The sequence below is a fragment of the Mus pahari genome, chromosome 4, assembly GCF_900095145.1.
Source record: "Mus pahari chromosome 4, PAHARI_EIJ_v1.1, whole genome shotgun sequence".
Lineage (NCBI taxonomy): Eukaryota > Metazoa > Chordata > Mammalia > Rodentia > Muridae > Mus > Mus pahari.
Window position 1 is genome coordinate 97,133,795 of NC_034593.1, and position 16,988 is coordinate 97,150,782.

At 47.3% G+C, this 16,988-nt stretch overlaps 1 protein-coding gene across 2 annotated transcripts in view; it reads right to left on the minus strand.

The window, feature by feature from the left end:
• The window catches only part of Slc6a17 (solute carrier family 6 member 17), a 49,766-nt gene that overhangs the window by 11,065 nt on the left and 21,713 nt on the right, over window positions 1-16,988 (minus strand). For both annotated transcript variants that reach the window (XM_021195911.1, XM_029537382.1), the window contains exons 3-6: window positions 16,569-16,726; window positions 14,838-14,964; window positions 13,969-14,150; window positions 12,220-12,330 (exon numbers count right to left, since the gene is read on the minus strand). In XM_021195911.1, coding sequence (XP_021051570.1) covers window positions 12,220-12,330; window positions 13,969-14,150; window positions 14,838-14,964; window positions 16,569-16,726 — 578 coding nt within the window. The remainder of the gene's footprint in view (window positions 1-12,219; window positions 12,331-13,968; window positions 14,151-14,837; window positions 14,965-16,568; window positions 16,727-16,988) is intronic.

The window sequence follows — 16,988 nt, forward strand, 5'->3', positions numbered from 1 at the left end:
AGGTGGGATAGTGCAGGTGAGGCAGTGCAGGTGGGATAGTGCAGGTGAGGCAGTGCAGGTGAGGCAGTGCAGGTGAGGCAGTGCAGGTAGGGTAGAGCTAGTGGTTCTGAGAAAATCCAAAGAGTCAAAGGCCTTTAGAGATCTTTGTATTTATTCTAAGAAAGCACTTGATCTGGGAGACACTAAAGAGATGAAGAAGGAAGGCCACTATTAGATGTGCATTCACAAAAGTAACTGGTGTATGTAGCCAGGAAGCTCCAAGGAAGCACCTTCTGGAAGTCCAAGTGGCATGTGATAGTGGCTTTGCCTGTCGCTAGATGGTGCTGAGGTAGAAATGGAGACCTTTAAGATGGACTGGAGATGGGTATTCTAGGCTGGAAGGCCATGCCTGTGGCTGGCTTGGAGATGGGTCTCAGGGAAGAGGAGGTCCACAGGGCTGGGCAGAGCAGGTCTAGACAGCAGTTACAGAGATGCTGAGTTTTAATGTACTAGAAGATGTCCAGCAGGGAGCTGGGCAGATACTGCAGCTTTACTGCAGAGAGCATAACTGGAGAAGGCGGTTGTGACTAGCATGTGTCCCTGTAGGATAGAGGCAGACATTGAGAAGAGTCCCCACAGATCTAGGGTTTCATGCAGGGAAGAGGGAGTCATCCTGAAGGGAGCAGGAGAGGCACAAGGTGGGGGGTGGGGTGGGGGTGGGGGGACCCAGGGCTAGGACATTGTAAAGGGAAGGTCTGCACCCCAATGGAAGGTCCCAGAGAGAAAGTCAGCAGCCAGGAGGTAACAGGTGGGTTGAGCTTTTCAGAGGCCCTGGGGCCAGGGGGAGGAAAGGGAGGCAGCATAGGGAAAGAAACAGAACCACGCATACAAACTAGTTCTTAGAGAAGCAACCTTGGAAGGCAGTAGAGAGGGTATTAAGGGGGGGAGGGGAATCTGTGAAACCAGCTTGTTATTGTTGTTGTTGTTGTTGTTGTTTTTCTATATTCTCATTCATGGCTTGATGGTCGGATTACAAAACCTAGTGGGAGTCAGGGATGTAGGAATGGCAAGTGGAGCTGTCCTCCACAAGAGCCCTTTGCACTACTTGTGAGAAAAGGATGGAAGACAGGGAAGGTGCAAGCAGGTCTGTACCTACAGTTCTTGTCTGTCATGTGAGGGATCCTTGACTTGATAGCCCTGCTTTCCCTGAAAAGCAAGAAGCAAGTGAGGGTGCTGAAGGGTAGATGCTATATCTGTGGTCACAGAGGAGCCTGGGAGGCAAAGGGTCCCGGAAATAGGGAAAGGAGATCCTGCACTGCCCTGTGCCACCCCGTGTGCAAAGGTAAGGTATGCTGTTTGCTGTCGTTTGTCTCTCAGGAAAGGGTCTCACTCTGTGTGTGTGTGTGTGTGTGTGTGTGTGTGTGTGTGCGTGTGTGTGCTCACACATGTGTATACACTTGTGTTTATACAAATATACAGTATGAGGGGTGGAACTCAGGGCCTCCTGTATGCTAGGACTGTAGGCTCTACTTCTGAGCTCTGTCCCTAACACTGGGGTCTGACTTTTGATGTAGAATGAAATGTGTTTGTTTGTTTGTTACATTAGAAACCCAGGCTCAGGGTTCTTTTGTAAAACCTTGGTGCAAAACTGGGTTTAGACTTGGGGGCTTTTGCTTCTAATTTTTTGTTTTGTTTTGTTTTTGAGACAGGGTTTCTCTGTGTAGCCCTGGCTGTCCTGGAACTCGCTTTGTAGACCAGGCTGGCCTCGAACTCAGAAATTCGCCTGCCTCTGCTTCCCAAGTGCTGGGATTAAAGGTGTGCGCCACCACCACCGGTCTAATTTTATTTTAAGATAATAATGCAGTGCTATGAGACCCAGTTGTGTTAATATCCCCAGCAAGGTCCAGGGCTTCACCCTGTAGCAAACACTTTAGCGTCTCAGCAACACAATAGGAACCTTCACATCAAGTGAATCAATAAAGACTGTAAATAGCCTCACACCTGTGCCAGTGTGAATAGCCTCACACCTGTGCCGGTGTTTTCCCTCCAAATGAGTTCTATAGGACTGAAAGTGAAAAGAAGCAGCTTAAAAAAAAAAGACATTAGTAAATAGGGGTCTGTAGTAGGACTAATAGAAAAGTAGAGATTAGGGAAAGGGGGGGAAATAGCCAATCACTTATAAAGGACGCTTCTAAACCCCTCTCTCTTCACTCAATCCCTTGAGTGACAAATTTTCAGTGATTCTCCAAAAGGCTCCAGAAATTAGTTGAGCTACATACACTTTGAAGGCATACTGGACTTCATTGGTGTTTTCTGGTGTCATGATTTCGTCTGTTTGAGACTCAAGCATGAGGTTTCCTTAGGATTCTCATTATTCCCAGAAGCTGAAGCAGGAATGTGGCTTTATGTCTAGCCCTATCACTGTTTAGGGCCAAATTTCTTAAACAAAAGCAGCTATTCCAGGGGAGACAACCCAGTTCCAAACTGATGTGTAAGACTGATCTAAAAGCTTGAGGGACACACCTCAAAGGACAGGGAAGGACTGAAGTGCATGTAACGATTTTTGTTAAAAACAATTGTTTCTTTGTTAAGATCAAAGCTGTCATTATTCATTTTAAATATGACCTATAGAAAAGGGTAGCATAGCAAATCACTATTCTAATCATTCCCCAGTTTCAGAAACTATCCATATGAGACCAATCTCATTCTTCTAAATCCAACCCCCTGCATCCTCACCCCACCCCCTTCAGCCCTCGATAATTTTGAAGGAGGCTGATAGCTCCAAATTGAGTTTGAGGCCCCATAAACTCATGTAATGCTTTATCTTGCTCTTGGAGGGGAGATGGCCCTGTGTGAGTGTTCTCCCACACCCTCGCTTCTAGTCCATAGCTTAAATGGGACACTTTGCTATTGGAGATGAACCCAATGCTAATCGAGAGGTGATTTTAAAGGAGACTCTTAGGAAGTGTCAACAGGAAGTGTCACTATGTAGACAGGACATACCACTTATCCAAACACTGGGATAAGAAGAGAGGTGGGGAGGGATTTTCTAGTCTGGAGGGAAGCCCATTCCCTCCCAGGTGCCCAGTGTGATATAGCAATGGCTTCCTGCTGTTTCTTGGGCACAGCGGTTAAGTCACTTCCTGCCAAGAGAACAAGATGTTTTGCAGCATAGAAGATGCTTTCTGAATGCACAAGCAGCCGCTGAGTACCGCCTGAGTGGCGAGTGACAGCAGCTCACATGTGACAGCAGCACACACTCTTACTTCTCTAGTGCTTGCCACGGCAGAGTCAGACTGAGCCACAAGACACCAGATGGCACTGGAGTGCAGAGTTCCCACTGCCTAAGAATAGTGTCACCTTCACAAGGGACAAAGACAATAATAGCTCGTGCTTGCTATGTGTTCTCCACTTTCCGGGAGCAGTCCTATGAGCTCTGCCGACAGCCCTGGGCAGGGGCATCACTGTGCACCCCATCTTGAAGCTATGAAAATAAGTCTCAAGAGATGAGGGATCTTCCCAGTGGAAGCTGGGTGATGATCTGGTCACAGGTCACAAGGCTGGGCATCTTCTTGATGGGAGAGGTCTTTGCTCAAATAGGAGTCAAGAAGTCCCACAACCAGACTCTTTACTTGAGTTCTTAGGACTTTCACGGATGCCTCTGCTTTTCTCCAGGAGTTAATATACGCTCTTGGTCCTTTAGGCTCCTTTTCTTTACCCCTCAATCCCAGAAGTCCAGTTTCCTTCCTCAGACATATATAACCATGATATTGGCTTCTGGAGAATTCTTTTTTTTTTTTTGGTTTTTCGAGACAGGGTTTCTCTGTATAGCCCTGGCTGTTCTGGAACTCACTTTGTAGACCAGGCTGGCCTCGAACTCAGAAATCCACCTGCCTCTGCCTCCTGAGTGCTGGGATTAAAGGCGTGCACCACCACACCTGGCTGGAGAATTTTTCCAGTAACAATTATACAGATTTCAGCACATGTACTACATATCTCATGTTACAACACGTACAGACACATGCGTGCGTATATTTCTCCCACGGCCCATGGAGCTCTTCCTACTCTGGGAGCACACCACCCTGTTCTTAACCGCCATACTTCCTCAGTGTGCTTCCTGGAATCCCACAGAGTCCCAGAGTGTCCAGCGAACTGCGCTGCTCTGTCTCCTCACCCCAGAGTTAATTCATCTCTTTGGAAGCAGCATAATAAGAACACTTACCCTGAGGGGCCTTAGGGGGGGTTAAGCAAGTTGATTCGTGTAAGGAGTGTAACACAACTGCTTAAGTGCCTCACCAGCATCAGAGGCTATGTGCTTTCACAATAGTTGTCTGCAAAAGGCTACATTGTCAGATTGCTGAGAGCTAGGGGTGGTCCATGCTACCAAGGTCCTGTCCACTTCTGAGTCCTACTTACCGGATGGCTTTTAGGGCCGTGCTTGTCCATTGTTCCCAAATGGACAGTGACTTCACACTCACACCTCCTTAGCCCTCCAGTGTTCCTTCTCTTTTTCATTCCCCAGCTAACCACTTGGTTTCATACCTTGCTAAGAAAGATAACTCAACCAGAAGGAGACTCCACCATTAGAAGCCCTCTCTCCCCACAGCTTCTCTGTGACAGCATACTGCCAGGGACTGCTCCCTCTTGATGTGGAAAATCTGAGTCCAACTAACACCAGCTCTTACCCCCAAAGGACACTGGGCCTCTCCCCGATGCCATCTGGATCTTTTTAAAGTGCACAGTTCAACGATTTTTAGCGCACCAAAGTCATGCAGTCTGTACAACTATTAATGTAGAACCTCTCCCTTCCCCTTAAGAAAAGCATGTTTCTATTAACAGTTGTTCCTCATCTCTCCCCTCACGTCCAGCCCTACATGACTGCTAGAATACTGTCTCTATGAGTTTCCTTGCTCTGGCATCTTATCTACTTGGAATTGCATAGTAGTCTCTTATGTCTTGCTTCTTCCACTTTGTTTAATGTTTTCCAGGGTCTTCCATATTGTAGCATGTATCATGTATTACTTTATTCGTGTGTGTGTGTGTGTGTGGTGTGTGTGTATCTGTGTCCGTGTGTATGTGTGTGTTATATACATGATCATAGGGAATGGTGATATATTTCTGTATGTGTATGAGTGGAAGTCAGAGGTTAGCCTTGAATCTCTTCCTTGTTCTCCACCATTTATTTGTTTGTTTTTGATACAGGGCATCTCACTGGTTTACTAAGTCATTGAACACTGGCAGCCTAGACTAGAACCTAAGCTGACAGAGCACCAGGTCCCAAGGATCTTCTCACGTCTCTGTCCACAGAGCTGGTGTTGCAAGTACAGGCCACCGTGCCTGGCTCTTCGATGTAGGTTTTAGGTGTCACATTTGGGTCCTCAGGGTTGCATTGCATGTCTGTTATCGACTGTGCCATTATCACAGCTCTGGTACCTCATCCCCTCCTAGAGATGGATACCATTCCATTTTATACACAAGCCCCGCTGTGTATGTCCACACCTCAGCGGATTGACATCTTGGTTGTTTCTACTTCAGGTCTCCTATGAACCACTCTGCTATGAAGCTTTATGTTCAGACTTCGTGTGAAATATCACATTTTGAGTTTTCTTAAGGTCTAAGGTAGAGTTGCTGCTTCATATGTGGAGACACCCGGTTGTTTTTCAAAGCGCTTTTCAATTCTAGCCTGCTAGGGTTTGGTGGACTGTTCTCATCATTATATAAATTCTGCAGTAAATATCCTTGATCTGGGCCCTCTCCACTTACTATTCTCTCTCTCTCTCTCTCTCTCTCTCTCTCTCTCTCTCTCTCTCTCTCTCTNTAATAGATTGAAAACTACAACACAAGGAGGGAAACTACACCCTAGACAAAGCAAGAAAGTAAATCTTCTTTCAACAAACCCCAAAGAAAATAGCCACACAAACATAATTCCACTTCTAACAACAAAAATAACAGGAAGCAACAATCACTATTCCTTAATATCTCTTAACATCAATGGACTTAATTCCCCAATAGAAAGACATGGATTAACAGACTGGATATATAAACAGGACCCCGCATATTGCTGCATACAGGAAACACACCTCAGTGTCAAAGATGGACACTACCTCAGAGTAAAGGGCTGGAAAATAATTTTCCAAGCAAATGGTCCCAAGAAACAAGCTGGAGTACCCATTCTAATATATAAAAAAATTAACTTTCAACCAAAAGTTATCAAAAAAAAAAGTATCCAAGATACAATTCACAGACCACATGAAGCTCAAGAAGAAGGAAGACCAAAGTGTGGATGCATTGGTCCTTCTTAGAAGGGGGAACAAAATACTCAAGAGAGAGATATGGAAACAGAGACTGAAGGAAGGGCCATCCAGAGACTGTCCTACCTGGGGATCCATCCCATATACAATTGCCAACCCCAGAAGCTATTGTGGATGCTGGGAAGTGCTTGCTGACAAGATCCTGATATGGCTGTCTCCTGTAAAGCTCTGCCAGAGCCTGACAAATACAGAGGCGGATGCTCACAGCCAACCATTGGACTGAGCATGGGGTCCCAGATGGAGGAGTTGGAGAGGGACTGAAGGAGCTGAGGGGTTTTGCAGCCCTCAGTCTGGAGGAGCAACAGTGTCAACTGGCCAGCCCCCCTCCTCCTCCGGAGCTCCCGGGGACTGGACTACCAACCAAAGAGTACACAATGAGAGACCCATGGCTCTGGCTGCATATGTGGCAGAGGATGGCCTTGTTGGACATCAGTGGGAGAAACCGGCCCTTGGGCCTGAGGGGGTTTGATGCCCCAGTGTAGGGGAATGCCAGGACTGGAAGTCAGGAGTGCATGGATGGGTGGAGGAGCACCCTCATAGAGACAGGGGGAGGGGGGATGGGATATGGGGTTTCTGGAGGGAAAACCTGGAAAGGGGATAACATTTGAAGTGTAAATAAAGAAAATATCCAATAGAAGGAAAACAAAAAATAAAAAAAAGGTTCAATGTAGCCCTTTGCTGAAAAACAAAACAAAACAAAACAAAACAAAACAAAACAAAACAAAACAAAACCCAAGCAGACGAGCCTTTCTATACCTTAGCCTCTTCTTAGTCCTTAGATCTTTCTTTTAATAATTATTTTCTCATCTAATTTTAATCTAGGTTTAATTTTTGTTTATCACTTCTTCTTTCCTTTGCCTCCCATTTGATTTATTTGCTGTACAAATATATACTTTTCCCCTTTTCCTTCAGATACATAAATTCATTGACAAAAGAAATCACTCTTTTGCTTTATCATATCCTGTCCAGTATCAAATAGACATTAAAATCTATTACTAAGAGAAATGGCTCAACAGTTAAGAGTGTGAACTACCTTTGTAGGGAACCTCAGTACAGTTCCTATCACAAGTGTCTGGTGGCACGGCCCTGCCTGTGGCTGTATTCAGCTCCAGGGGAACTAATACACCTTTCTCGACTCCATGGACACTTGTAATCACATCCTCTCTCTCTCTCTCTCTCTCTCTCTCTCTCTCTCTCTCTCTCTCTCTCTCTGTGTGTGTGTGTGTGTGTGTGTGTGTGTGTGTGTGTTTGCTTCCTTTTATAGTGAAACTACCAAATATAAATGCTGTCACCTTCTTGTCTCTGACTCCTTCCCTCACTTTTCTTTCCGTCCACTACTATTAGAGTTGGTCCCTCCAAATTCTACCAAAACATCTCCTATGAAGGCCACTGATGCTGCTTCTGTTGCCAGCTGATTGGTCTTTATCATGTGAACATCCCATCTTTATTCAGGCATTCTCTCCACTCTGCCTAGGGGCAGGAGGATGTGTCCTTCTTCCTCCTTCTCTGCCCCCCTCACCTGTTCTCTTTCCTTCAGCCTATAAACGTGGTGGCTCCAGAGCTGGGTCCTTTCTGACAGCCCTCATCCTCCAAGTGACACAAGCCAAGCCATAGCTTTCAACTCCATTACCCAGGAACCCCAAATTTGTTCCTTCACCTCCTTCTTCCAGATTCAGAGAACAAACTGCCACTCAGCATCTCCACCTGCCTACCTGACATTTTAAAACTGCCACATCCAAAACAATACTCTGAGTGTTCCCCTTAGATTCCGCTTCTCCCACCATCCTTCCCGTCTCTGTAAATGCCATCTTCGTCCTTCTGGTTGCTCAGGCAAAAGACCTTGGAGTTCCTCTTGGCTCCTCCCACATTTGGCTCCTCCTACATGTCCTATCCAAACAACAGCTCCTCCTGAGTCTGCTCTCTAAGTGTTTCTTCAACTCAACCAAGTCACTTCCCCATCATCTCTTGGCTGGCAGTTGCCTCTCACCCAGTGACCCTCACAAGCAAGCCTCCCTGTTCTCCTCTTGAACTCCCTATGGCAGCCTTCAAAGAGGCTCCAGGTGACCACATTATCCCATCCCTCTTCCCAGAACCTCCCAATGACCAGAGTTCCTACAGAGAAAAAAATGCCTCATAGTCCCCTAGACCCTCATAGCCCTAGTTAGACCACAGTCCTGCTTCTCTCCCTTCTATTCTAGCACACCTAGATTTTAGACGTAGCCCAGCCTGGCGTTCCTTTCATTCATTGTCTCTCTGTCTAGAACACATCTGCAGGTAGCTAAGGAGAATGGGACTCCTTAGAGTGACTATTCAAATGTTCTTTCTCCACGAGGCCTTCCTTGACTCCTCTGTATAAAATGACAGCTCTTCTCTTAGATACCCCAGTTCCTCTGTTCTCCGCTCTATCCCCACCCCTGCCCCAGCCACAGCAGTCAGTCTCAGTACTGGATCTTAGCGTATATCCCCCATTGCAAGGGCTGAGAAATCTGTCTGCTGTATTCATGACTGAATCTCAGTCTTAGAACAGTGCTTGGCATCCAGTGAGCCATTGCGAATGAATGCAAAGACAAATGATAGGCATTTGGTGCATGTCAATCTCTCGCTACTAAAATAAATGCCATAGCAACCAATACTGAGCACTGACCAGTTTGTTTATATATGATTACATTTGTAGAACAAATACCTACAAGTGAAATTACTGGGCCAAAAATGTGAATATTTATAATTCTGACTCTGAGAGTTTATGTGTTCAGAAAACTCCATAATTCACCATTATATGTTGGGCAAATTACAGGGCTTTCTATGGTGACATGAGTTTGCAATCAGATGAAAAAAGTGATAAGGGAAAGCTGTCTGGGAATTTCAAGCAATTCAGTAGCCATTAACACCAATTACTATTCCATCAGAGGCACTAGTGAATCACCCCAGCATCCTGGTCACACAGCAGTCGTCAGATCCACTAGCTTTCTGCTTGCGGGCCTGAACAAAAAGGATGGGTCCTGCATCCTGGATAATTTCTGATGTTGGAAGAAGTCAGGGAAGGAGAGAGGACCTCTCACAGCATCCAGCACAGTCTGAAAGGAGTCTGAGATGCCATGGCCAGAATTACCTTGGACTCTGCTCAGGATGACAAATGGCATGACCTCTTGGGATGTTACTGACATTGAAGCCTATATTAATGTAGCAGTGTGCATATCCTAGGCACCTCTGGACAGTTACCTGGTACTCTCTGGTATCAAGAACTTTAAATGAACCTAGAGATTCTCATATCATGGCCCCAGAGACCCATGTTTTACCTTATGTGTCTAAAACAGTCACCTTTCCACAATGGTTCTCCTCCTGCACTGACTGCTAAATGGCTGATGCGGACTGTGGCTTCATCTTCTCTGCACAGTAATGGAGGTATCCATAAATAGAAACCTCACTCCAGGCAAACAGTAGCACAGGCTGCCTCAGTGCCCTTGAAGGAGCAGAGCTCAAGTCTTCTTAGCCACCCCTCCCTGACCAATGCAACCCTCCAACTCACAGGCAGGATCTGTACCACAAAATTGCTTAGTGGACCCAATGTCAAGCTAGGACAAAAAGGCTTGTCCCAGAGATCAACATGTCAGATGAGCCATGAGCTTCACCATGCCAGTTCTTGGGGGACTTGGCTCCTCTACGGTTTGATTTTTCGGCTCAGAAGATTCTGGCCTCTACAAATGCCAAGATAGATTCACATGGCTCTGGAACATCCAGGAAATGGTTTGAGAAAGGAAGTGCCCCCGTTACTCAGTGAGTGCATAAGCTATATGCATCTAAGAAAAGAATCTTGACTGAGAGTTATAAACTGTGAGTGTTCACGGCTATAACCACTTGGGAAGTATTTTGGCTGAAGATATGTATACCCTTTGAGACAGCAAGTTCAATTTTTACTGTAGATACCCTATAGAAACTTGAGCAAAGATGTGTGTAACAATGTTGATTATAGCTTGTGCTGGTTAGGTTTTATTGTCAACTTTACACAACTAGGAAGAGGGAATCTCAACTGAGGTACAACTCAGGCCAGACTGGCCTGTGGACTTGTCGGTAAGAAGTTATCTTGATTAATGATTGCTGTGGAAGAGTCCAGCCCATGCTGGGCAGCACCGTCTCCAGGCAGATAGAGCTGGGCTATATAAGGAAGCTAGCTGAGAACGGCTCTGAGAGTGAGTCAGTAAACAGCATTCCTCAGCTTCTGCCTGAGCGCCTGCTCTGACTTTTCCTCAGTGATAGATTGTGTCCCTCTGCCCTTTCACCATGGAATCTTCTGGTGCCTCCATTTGACCTTCCCAGTTCTAGAACTGTGAGCAATAAATTTCGTTTGCTTATAAATTACTTAGTCCGAAGTATTTTTGTTACAGAAGCAAAAGCAGATTGCCAGCAGCTACCTTTGAGAAAGGGATGCAAGGTGACATCAGAGAGCATTACGAAGTCACTTTATTCGAATCTGTGATGTTTTACTCCTTTTAAAATGTCTATTATATTACTATATAAGCTTGAAATATTTCACAGTTAAAGAGATAATATAATGGGTGTCTGAATCCAACGAGGTGAATTGAAGTACTGTGTGTGCTGGGTCTGGTGGTCAAGTGCAGTGTTTTGGGCCATTGATCGTGACTCTGTGGTGACTGCTGAAGTAATTCATAGAAGCCAATGGCCTTCTCATAGCCACTTACCCCAGAGGAAGCAGGCTGCTTATCTGTTACATATCACATGTTCACAGCCCTATTGTTTACTTTAGGAGATATACTTCATGCTTGTGGGTACGTCTGTAGGAATCTTGGTTGTTCGGTCCAAGGATGCCTAGGGCTAGTTTGTGCCATTATGGAGAGTGTAGGCCCTGACCATGGCCACCGTCCACACACCAGAGCATACTCACAATAGCAGGGCAGGGGAGTCATAGGGACCTAGGGACTTCAAATTCCATAGAATTTGAGGTCTTCTGTATCGCCCAGTGTGAACTACCTGTGTAAGGGAGTGTGTATGTGCATTTGTTTACGTATGTATAGTGGCTCTATTGAGCCCTGAGGTTTCTGGCTGGTCTGGCCCAGTCTGGCCTGGAGCACGTAGGCTAGAGTCTTAGCTGGCCCTTTTGGCTGCTACTTGTCACGGGGATTTGGAGATGAAATGCTTGGTCTCACCAACTGGAGGCACTAATTACGTTATTCATGGCAATTTAAGATTATTATTCCCCACTGGCAAGACTCCCATAGCTGTGCCCAGTGGTCTACACGGCCCTGAGGCGAGGACAGACCACCTTCCTGAAGGCTGGGCACACATCTTCAGGACACCTGTTTCTCATCTGCACCCTCTATAAACAGTTTCTGTGCGTTCCGTTCATAGGTTATAGGTAGGATTGAGAGGGAGCCTGGGTGGGCTCCCTGTTCCCCTTGTTTGGGTACAAACTGGAATTCCTGGGGGAGTTCATCTTCCTGGCTCCTGTTGTCACAGATCCACGAAGTAAAGCCACCCTCGAATGAATGAATGAATGAATGAATGAATGAATGAATGAATAAGTGAATAAATGAATGAAGTCCTTCCCTCACGTTTCAATGGCATTTGCCTGTACCATTGCTGTAGGCATACCTGGTGCTTTCCCACATCCTTGCTCATGTGGTTTCCAATAATTAATAAATCAACTGGTACTTGCCGAAGCCCGTCCTGCTCTGCAAGGCTCATTTCAGAGGCCACCTCTTTCCTGGAGCCTTTTCTGATTTTACCCAAATTGATATAATATCTCTCTCCTTGAAACATGAGGACAGAGCCTATGGTCCTTTCCTTGTGCCATTCCATGGGAGCTGGCAAAACACCTGACTCACAGTAGGGTTTGGATGTGAAACTGCATGAAGCTGACCAGGCCCGGTGGATCTGATGGGGTTCCCCACATGTGGGGGCCACAAACCCTTACCTTAGGAGTGAACATGTGCAGGATGCCATCAACTGCCCCTCGAAGCAGCAGCCCCCGGACCAGGAAGCAGGCCAACACCACGTAGGGGAAGAGGGAGCTGAAATACATTACCTGCAGAGAAGACAAAGGCCCCTGTCAGGCCAGCCCCTCCTACAGCAGGCACCCTCCTTCCCTGCTCGCAGCTGGGGCCCATGATCCTCCTCTGATACTAGGCAGCAGAACTTGGAGCCTGGAGCCCCCAGGCACTGAGCCAAACCCACCATCCATCTGGCCCTGGGCCCAGGCAGGAGCAGAACAAGCTGGATCAGCACGGCTGTGCCTGGAGCTGTTCTGCCTTTCAAGGGCTGGCAGGAACGAACCGTTAGGCTGTGATGGGGTGAAAAATTCTGTGTTCTCCCTTCTCATCTTCCCAGTCTAGTGTCCCCAGTGGACAGTTCCAGGATCTCCCCTGTCCTTAGAGGTCCTAAACAAAAGGCACCTAGGTCTTGACACAGCAGAGTCCATCAGAGGAGGACCCAGCCCCTGGGGATCCTGAACCTGAATCAGTTGCTAGCTGATATATGTCGTGCACCTTTCTACAGCCCGGTGTGCCTGCTACCGAGCCATACACAAAGAATTTGCTCATGGAACCTCAGCTGCAGTAAAATAAATCTTGGGGATATTAAGGACAGGGCAGCAGAAAGGCTAAAAGGGTGCATTGTGAACTAATGACCTGAGTACTGCTCCTGCAGCTACCGTCAGCCAATCCTGGGGCCTCAGGCTGTCATTAACCTTAGTATGCCCCCATCTCCTCACCTTTAAAGGGCTGTAATATTCTTAACTCATACGTTGGTGAGAACCAAGGATGCTCAGATGTGACAGTTCAGACAAATACCATGAAGTCTCAGCTACTACTGTGGCCTCTAGAGAGGGGGGAGATTGGTGGCCGAAGTGATACCAGCTTTCTACAATTAGTTTTGGGACTCATCGAGTCTGACAAAGAAGCAAGAGCCTCGACAGACAGACAGACAGACAGACAGACAGACAGACAGACAGACAGACAGACAGACAAGGCTCCAGCACCAGCCCAGACAGACTAGCTGTATGACATTACATGAGGTACTTTCCCAAGACAGACAAACAGACAGACAGACACAGACAGGGCTCCAGCGCCAGCCCAGACAGACTAGCTGTATGGCATTACATGAAGCGCTTTCCCCTGTGCAGACTTTAGTTTCCTTGTCAGTAAAATGAGTGGGGGCCTATCAGATGTCTGTCATCTTTTCCATCGCTTGCAGTCCAATTCTACTAAGTCATAAATAATAGAGGTTGGGACTGCTGGGAGAGGAGGTTAGGGCTTACCTTTATGCACCTTCAGAGGCTGGACTGCTTGGTGGCCTCAAAGATCTCAGATGCTCTAACAGCCCTTTACCCATAGACGACAGTGTAAGGGCAGAGCTTCATCAGAAACTGCTTGGAGTACCCGGTACGAGGGCTTTTGCTTAGGAGCCTGAGGGGAAAGCATCTAGACAGGTGGCCCCCCTAAGATCAAAACCTCCAGCTTTCCTTCTCCTTGGTGTTTGCAGTGCAAGCCTCAACTATGAGCACCAGGGCAGACAGGGTTCCAGCAATGACTCCCCAGCAAGCTCACCCTTGGGTTGTCTACAGGGGTAATGCTCCAACCCCTCCCACGAGGCTATCACTGAAGTATTCTTCCTCGGTGGTCCAAGCTCCTGCTCTCTGGGTCCCTGCTGCCTTATCCCGGCTCACCTTTCCCGAGGACTGGATGCCCTTGACAACAGCCATGCCCACGATGCTCCAGGCCACAAGGAGGCAGAGTGTCATCTTCCAGTTGAGGCCCCCACTCTCTGAGATGGAGTTGGAAATGTCCAAAGCCTCTCGGTACCAGAAGTAGGTAGTAGCTGAGCTCTTCTCACACTCAGGCTCCACCACTGAAACCACAGAGCACACAGGAAGGTCACAGAGCCTCAGCTTCCAGCCCTAACGGCCGTGTCCTGTGTGAGACCCTGCCCAGGTCGCAGTAGGTGAGTGGGTAGCTGAGAGTGGCCTGTGCCATGAACTGGTAGATCCTCAGAAATTCTGAGTCTCTGATGGGACCTAACAGGCTTTAGGCCACAGTCAAATGGCTGAATTCCCACCCAGACCATCTTCTGTCCACTAATTCACATAAAGAAGAACCAAATTTGTCTAAAGATTCTTGGGGGAAAGGCCCAGAGACAGAGGTTGGAAACCCAGAATTCAGACCATTGGTTAAATGTATATAGTATGAGCATGGGAAAATAGTTCCAGAATCTGTTTTTCCATCTGTGGAGTGGGACAATCTGCTGCACACAAATTAAAACTATTCTTAGACATATGCTATTGGGATAACACAGTACTTCAGAATAACTGAAAAAAATTCAGTCCTCGAGACCTCTGTGGGTCAGGCCAAAAGGAGATCAGTAGGTCATTCCTTCAGAAGGGGGAAAAAAATGAGGATCAGGGTGTGGGGTGTTTTCTCCAAGGTGACTCAAAACCCAATGAAATCCCAAATCCAAGCACTAAACAGTTTAGACTCCTTCCTGGGACAGGGCTGACTGGAGATCACAGCTGGGGTTCCTAGGGGATCCCACACTTGCCTGCTACAGTCCCATTCCTGATGACAGGACATTCACTCCAGGGCAGTGGGTACTGGAAAGACTTGAAGAAATAGAAGACGCTCCACCCAATGATCACATTGTAGTACAGCCCAACGAAGAGGCAGACCTGAGAAAGAGGGCCAAGGTAAGCTAATCATAGAGGCTAGAGGTAAACCATACCTCCCTGCACACCATCCAAGGCCTAGCAGCTCAAAACCAGCCTTGATGGAGGATGAAGGGGGATGAGATGGAGCAGGAAGGGCCTGCTACTAGTCCTCCCGCATTCATCTGATTCATCTGGTACTCAGGCAGGGCACAAAGGAATTCCTGGGATATTAAAATTTGCTCCTTTAAGCAATAAGCTCTTAAAATGTTAATCCTTTCCAGTTTTAAATTCCTGTAAGATACTTGAAGCCCTTCCTCCATCATTTCCTGATGACTCGGGATTTTAATTAGAGATGGCCTCCAGGACCGTAGAGGCCTACCATGGCACTGGTCCTTATCGGCCCAGAGAGTGATGTGTTGAGCTTGTGCAGATCACTGTTTTCCTACATCTTCCTTTCTTTTGGGTGCTACTCTTTGTTTGAAACTTCGAGCAGCCTGCCTCTAGAGACACAGCAATTAAACTTGGCAGAGTCTTATTAAAATAGGAGTGTCTATCCATGTTTTATAGGCAGGGCTTGGCTGTATCTGCTCCTGATGCTCAGAGGTCCCTTCCAAAGCCCAGGCTAACCCAGACAATTGAGATTGATGGTTAGTGTGAGTGCAGAGGGTCCCCAGTCCCTTCCTTCTTGTATGAGCACCTATGTGAATAAACACGTATTCCCGCACACAGGGAGAAAAAGAGGGAGGGGTTGCACTGGAATAAACACACAGAGGTATCCATTTTCTTAACAACGGTGTTTTCAGTCCGGGTAGAGTGTTCCCTACTCGTGCATGTGCATACATGACCAGCCTGGCATTCACACTGTAGCTGACCACAGTAAGCTGTGCACGGGTGATGTCGGGGTTGACCACAGGACAGAGCAGACTAAGGATAACCCTCCCACTAGGTTTGACAGAATCCTCCATCCCTTCCAGATGTGGGTTCCAGTTTTTGTCCCAAGTGAGAGTGGGCACTGGGGACTTTGCCTTTAAAGGATGCTCAGCTCCCCCAAGTGTATACAGCTCTTGGCCAGAGTTCATCTACAGCCACACAGATGAACCTAGAAGTCCCCATACAAGGCCTATGAAGTTTCCCAAAACCTCATGTCTCCTGGGTTGATCATAAGGCTCCAGTCTGAGTATTTCAACTGTTCATTTACATGGCACACTAGCAAGGAGTCCTATGCCACATGCATTTGAAGCATTCTTTCCAAGGAAAGGTAATGGAGTTCAAAAGCTGAAGACTGGTAAGGAGCAGGGGGTGGGGTGGGGTGGGGGACCTGGGATGGTTCATCTGTCCCCAGATAATAGGGTCTGAGATATTCATGTGAACATGTCACATTTTTCCCCTTTTGCATCATTTGTGGATGTCACATGTGGTTTCTGGCAGTACCATCAACTTTCAGTTTAGGAAATATGGTGACTCTGGCCCTGAGACACAAGCTGTCAGCAATTCTGTGGTGGTTTCTCCTGCTCCCCTTGTCTTGACCCAGGACTGTAGCCTATAAACCTGATGGTGTCCTCTCTAGAATCCATAAGTGGCCCCTCTGCCTCCCAAACAGTGTCACCCTCCAGCACCGGACTCACAATACAGCTGGAAAAGCCGATGCCCCCCAGGCGGGGGCACACATAGTGCCACACACCAATGCTGCCACGGCGGATCCTCTGGCCCACAGCCAGCTCCAGAAAGAAGAGGGGGATGCCAATGATGATCAGCAGCACCAGGTAGGGCACCAGGTAGGCACCTGCAAGGAAAAGAAAAAGGCTGTTAGAGTCGGTCTGGATCAGAGGGCCAGTGTGAGGGAAGGGGTAGCCACAGCTTCCTACGGTCTTAACCGTAGTGTGTGCACAGTGGCAGGAGTGTGAGGGAAGGGGTGTGGGAGCCATATACTACAGTCTCAGTCACATCTCTTAGGCCACCTGGAGCTTCTCTGTGAATAGTATGGCTCATGGCTGTGATCTCTCCAACACTGGCACTTCCAGACTTTCTCCTCCTTGATCCTGTGA